The following is a 5,087-nucleotide window of genomic DNA, read 5'->3' as shown; positions in this document are numbered from 1 at the left end:
TAAGTTTGGGGTGCGTCTTATAACCGAGTGCGCCTTATAACCGAATAACTACAGTAACAAAATAGTAGTACAGTCCATTTTTTCCAAAAGCTGTTAACGATGCCTTGAATGAATGCAAATCGATGTTGTGCGTTGGATGTAAATTTGAAAGGTCCACTTGGCACTCTGGCAGTTGATCTTCCTAGTAAAAGGTCGTTGGGACATAAATATGTTCCATCATCGGGTGATGTTGGATGTCTGCCAATGGATCTCTCATTAATCAAATTTGCGATCTCAAATAAAACTGTCTGTAGCTCTGAAAAGGTCAGAATGCTTTCATGGATGGCTGCGGCAAGAGCCTCAGAAACTGAGTTTTCCCAGGGAGCATCAGCTGTTGTGAATTCCCACTGGAAACCTTCTATGTTTCCGAATGCTTTTAATTCTTCCTAGTCCCATCCTTTGGTAACACTTTTCAGTTCTTTATTAGCTGCAACTAGCTGAGATCCGTTATCGGAGGAAAGATTGAATGGATAACCTCTTAATGAAACAAATCTTCTCAACACCATTAAAAACTTTTCAGTGCTGTAATCCACTGTAAGATCTAGATACACGGCTCGTGTTCCTAAGCAGTTGAAGATAACTCCGTACGCTTTTCCTGTCGTTCGTTTTCTTACTTCATCTTCAATCTTGAAGGGACCAAACAAGTCAATAGCTGTGCAATGCCAGGCTGGAGAGGGCTTGAGTCTCTCCTCTGGAAGTTCTCCCATTACTTGCTCATTTAGTTTTTATCAAGCTTTCTGCATATGATACAGTTGTATTTGATTGATTTCGTCATCTTAAGTAACTTTGTAATCCAGAATTTGGAGCGAATTTTACTGGCAGTTGTTAATACTCCGTAATGTAAAGTTATGGACATATTCTGCGTAGAGACGTGAGAAGCGATGCCCATAGGGTAATAATATAGCTTCGCTTTTGTTGTAACTCATTTCCATCCAATGGGTGGCACGACCTCCGACGACATATATTCCATCTTTACGTAGGCGAGGACATAGACGTTTGTATTTTCCTGCCTTGAGTTCTTCCTGCATGTTCCTCTGAGCTTCTTTGATCCACAGATCTTCAGCCTTCATGAGATCTTCTGCAGTGGGTTCCCTTTTGACATTAAAGAATGTAGGTTTCGAATCTGTGTGATACATCAACAAAACTCGCGCTGTCACTCGTAGCAATCTCTTATAGTTGGAATAATTGTTTATGTTAATTCTGGTTACTATATCGTCCTTTATAACTGCAGTCGCAATTCTTACGGTTTTCACCATGTCCGGTAATTGTTGTTCAGCGTAATTACGACTTATTGGCCATTCACTCTCGGGTTGGTTAAGGAATGTGGGTCCATCCTGCCAACTACTACCAAAACCAAGCTCGCTCGGTTTCTTGCCTCTCATTAACCAATCGGCAATGTTATACTCGCTTTCGACCCAGTACCAATCTTTAGGATCAGTGCCTTCTTGAATTTCCCCTATGCGCGTCGCAGCAAATGTGTTGAAACCATAGGAATCCTTTTGAATCATAGCATGCACTATTTGTGAATCAACGATATGGTAGAATTTCTGGAAATGATATCTGCACTGCTGTTGTACGAGCACTTTTAGTTGTTTGTTGATTATTGCTCCGCACAGCTCTATGCGGTCAATAGACATCTTCTTAATCGGGGCAAGGCGGTTTTTGGACAGAAGCAGGCTACTTTTAAACAGGCCAGCCTTTAGTTCCCATCTTACGAAAGCACATGCACCGAAGGCTTGGCTGGATCCATCACTAAAGATAATCAATATTGGATCTCCGACTGTATCACGTGGCTTCATGCATCTTTTAAATTTGACATTGTCCATCTCATGTAGTTCTTTGAAGAACATTATCCAATCTCGCTTATTCTCCTCCGGAATAGGATCGTCCCAGTTCATCTTGATGTCACTTGCCCATATCTGACGCATCATTATTTTCGCTCTCACTGTGAAAGGTCCTGATAATCCAAGCGGATCGTAGATGCTATTAACTTGTGAAAGAATAATGCGTTTCGTTAGCTGTTCTGGAATTTCGTAGGGGAGCGGATTAGTCTTTGAATCTGTTTCGATGCGCAACTTGTGTTTCTTACGTGAAAAGTTTAGTTTAACTTCAAAGCATAAGTAATCCTTGGCTGGATTCCAGATTATTCCGAGGACTTTCTCTGTCGATGTATTTGGCTCGCTAGGTATAGCCGTTTTGTCTTGATTTATAGGATCATCTGAAAATATCCAGCCCTTGACTTGGAATCCACCCTTCTTAATCAAATTCTCAATATCGCTGGCAATTGTTTGCGCTGTTGGTAGGTCCTCAGTGCTGTCAATGATGTCATCCATGTAAGTATTATCTTGGATAATTTGTGTTGCTTGTGGGTACCTTTCTCTTCCCATCTCAGCGGTTTTTCTTAGGGCTACTGTCGCAATGGTGCCTGACGGCTTATCACCAAATGATACTCTTTGTATGATATATGTTTCTGGTTCTCTCGTTGTGTCCATATCTCGCCATAAGAATCGGTGGGTGTGCTGATCTATTGGCTTCGTCTTTACGGTATGGTACATCTTCCTTATATCACCCATCAATGCTACTTGGTTCTCCCTAAACCGTATTAATACTCCCACTAGATTGTTGAGTAGATCTGGACCTTTTGCCCAATATTCATTAAGTACATGGCCCATGTACTTAGTGCTACTATTGAACACTATTCTAACCGGTGTAGACTTCGAATCTGGTTTGAGAACTTCATGATGCGAGATATAATGTATGGGGCCTTTGTAACTGTTTAGTTCTTTTTTACTGAGTTTACGGGCAACATCCCTTGCAACCATATCTTTTATTTGCATATCGTAGATTTTGGCGTGCTGAGGGTTCTTGAGGAGCCTTTTCTCCGTAGAGATCAGCGTTGCCACGGCTACTCGCCTGTTATCTGGGAGGGCAGAAGGGTTTTTGATCCAAGGATATTCTGCAATCCATCGACCATCCTGATAGTCATATTCGAGATTTTTGTCGATCAGCTCAAGTTCTCTTTCCTCTTTAATGCTGTACTCTTTACTCCCAATGGGACATCTCCCGCATTTACATCCTCCACAGCGGGGTTTACACTCGATTCCAAGATTTTCGATGTTGTAGAAATCCTCTACGTTCGCTTTCATAACATGAAGGACTTTCACATCACTGAGATTAGGTTTCACACTGGTTTCCTTGATTAATGGGTGTGTTCCTCCTATGCATCGGCCGAAGTGATTCTTCAGAAGCAGCAAGTGTTCTGAGTTTTGCTCTCTCTCAAGGTGAAATCCAGCATATTCATAGCCTATTAGGACATCGATTGCTGCGGTAGGGCGCACAATTTCTTCCCTTGAAACGTTTTTGAACAATTGCACTATACCATCAATATTTATGCTTTGAATGTCTGAGGTGATCTTGTCGATGCCATTAATGTCAAACTCGACAATTTGGCCTTTTTTGTCAATGAGACATAACCGGTACTTTTCTGATGCAATCTTCTCGCTTTTCGCACCCACTTTTACGATAGACAGCTCTGCCCGTATTCCCTTTAGTTTCTCTTCCCATGCCTTTTTGTTTTTGATGAGTGATATGGAAGCCGCGTTGTCCCACATGACGTTTACATATCCCCCCTTTGTTTTTATTCTTTGAAGCTGCAGGACGCATGTATCGATTTGTGAGTTGCTGCAGATATTTGCTGACGCTGTGACTTCTTTTCTTTCCTCGTGGATGGTTCTATGATGTTTTCCCGCGCAGTCGTTTATGCCACAATTTCCTTTTCTTTTACAATCATGTATGCGATGTCCTCTTTTCAAGCATGACCAACACGCACCCTTTTCCTTTAACAGTCTTTTTCTTCCATCTACTGATTCGGACAGATATAATTTACATTCACTTGTCCAGTGCTCAGCGTTGTTGTGGAACAAGCATTTAGAATAATTCGATTGTCTTTCGTCAGTGTATTCTCTCGCGGTTGCGTGGTGCACGACTGCTTTAGACATTGCCGTGTTGGAGTTGTAAGCCCGAAGTGCGGCACAATCATATTCTATGGATCTCTTTTGATTTAGTAAAAATCGTAAAAGGCTTGGAAACTTGTTCATCTTGTCAACCATACTTGCATCTGAGCTGACCGATTGAGCCCACTCTCTCCTTATATCCGTAGGTAATTTTCTTTCTATAATGCTTACAGAACTAGTCGTTGTAATCTCTGCCTCAAGTCCAAGTCTTCTTAGGTCTCTGTATCCGTCCTCCAACATGTTTACAAATTCGACGAGTCTGATCTGCTTCCGCTTACAACGAAACTGTTCACAATCTAACGAGCTACTGTGACGTAAGCCATTATAAGTTTAGAATCTTCATATTACAGTGATTAAGTCATTAGCGTTAATCTCGAACGACACAGAAAGGCCCAAACCCTTTAATTTTCTGATGGTCCAGCATTTACCTGCTGTACCAGGAGACAGTATGAAACATAAATTTAAATGTGTTTTGTTTAAAAGGTAATCACACCAGGGAGCCCACAGAGCCAGGATCTGCTAATGGAGTCATGCCGGCAAGAATGAAACATATGGCAAAATAGTCTGAACCTACCATTGACTGTTCCAAAGCTATTTCACTGGTTGAATTCCAAACATTCAAGAGACCAGAGATCCACAATTGCAGAGGAGATTTGTTGTGCTCTGTACTAATTGGACCTCTTGTGTGTGCAATACGTTGATTGAGTCTTGGTAGAAAAACATAATGAAGGGCATACAGGTGGACTTATTTGTAAGGATCTAGAAGACGAGCATCTTCCATTGCATAGAACAAAGTGTAGTAGCTGCGTGTACAGCCGTAGAAGAGATCTCGCCAAAGGCGTTCAATACACTGGTTGTGCACACCGTGATGTGACTTCCCCTATCAGGACCATGGAGAGGTGGCCCAGCATGTACCTTGCAATGTCTACCTCCCTTATCACTGCGGACTCTTGAATGGAGGCCAAACTCTTCAACAGCATTAAGAAAATGATATAACACAGTGTAAGCTCTGTTATTAGCACTTCCTTTCAAGTA

The 5,087-nt window shown here is 41.8% G+C and overlaps 1 protein-coding gene across 1 annotated transcript; it reads right to left on the bottom strand.

Annotated features, from left to right (window-relative positions):
- Nucleotides 1-851: 851 nt before the first annotated feature.
- LOC138055358 (uncharacterized) lies at nt 852-4,292 on the bottom strand. Its single transcript, XM_068901315.1, has one exon. It carries the CDS (start codon nt 4,290-4,292, stop codon nt 852-854), a length of 3,441 nt encoding a protein of 1,146 aa, XP_068757416.1.
- Between the last annotated feature and the right edge of the window lie 795 nt (nt 4,293-5,087).

Source organism: Montipora capricornis, chromosome 7 (genome assembly GCF_036669925.1).
Source record: "Montipora capricornis isolate CH-2021 chromosome 7, ASM3666992v2, whole genome shotgun sequence".
Classification (NCBI taxonomy): domain Eukaryota; kingdom Metazoa; phylum Cnidaria; class Anthozoa; order Scleractinia; family Acroporidae; genus Montipora; species Montipora capricornis.
Note: the sequence above shows the minus strand (reverse complement) of the source record. Positions and strands in the feature narration are given on the sequence as shown.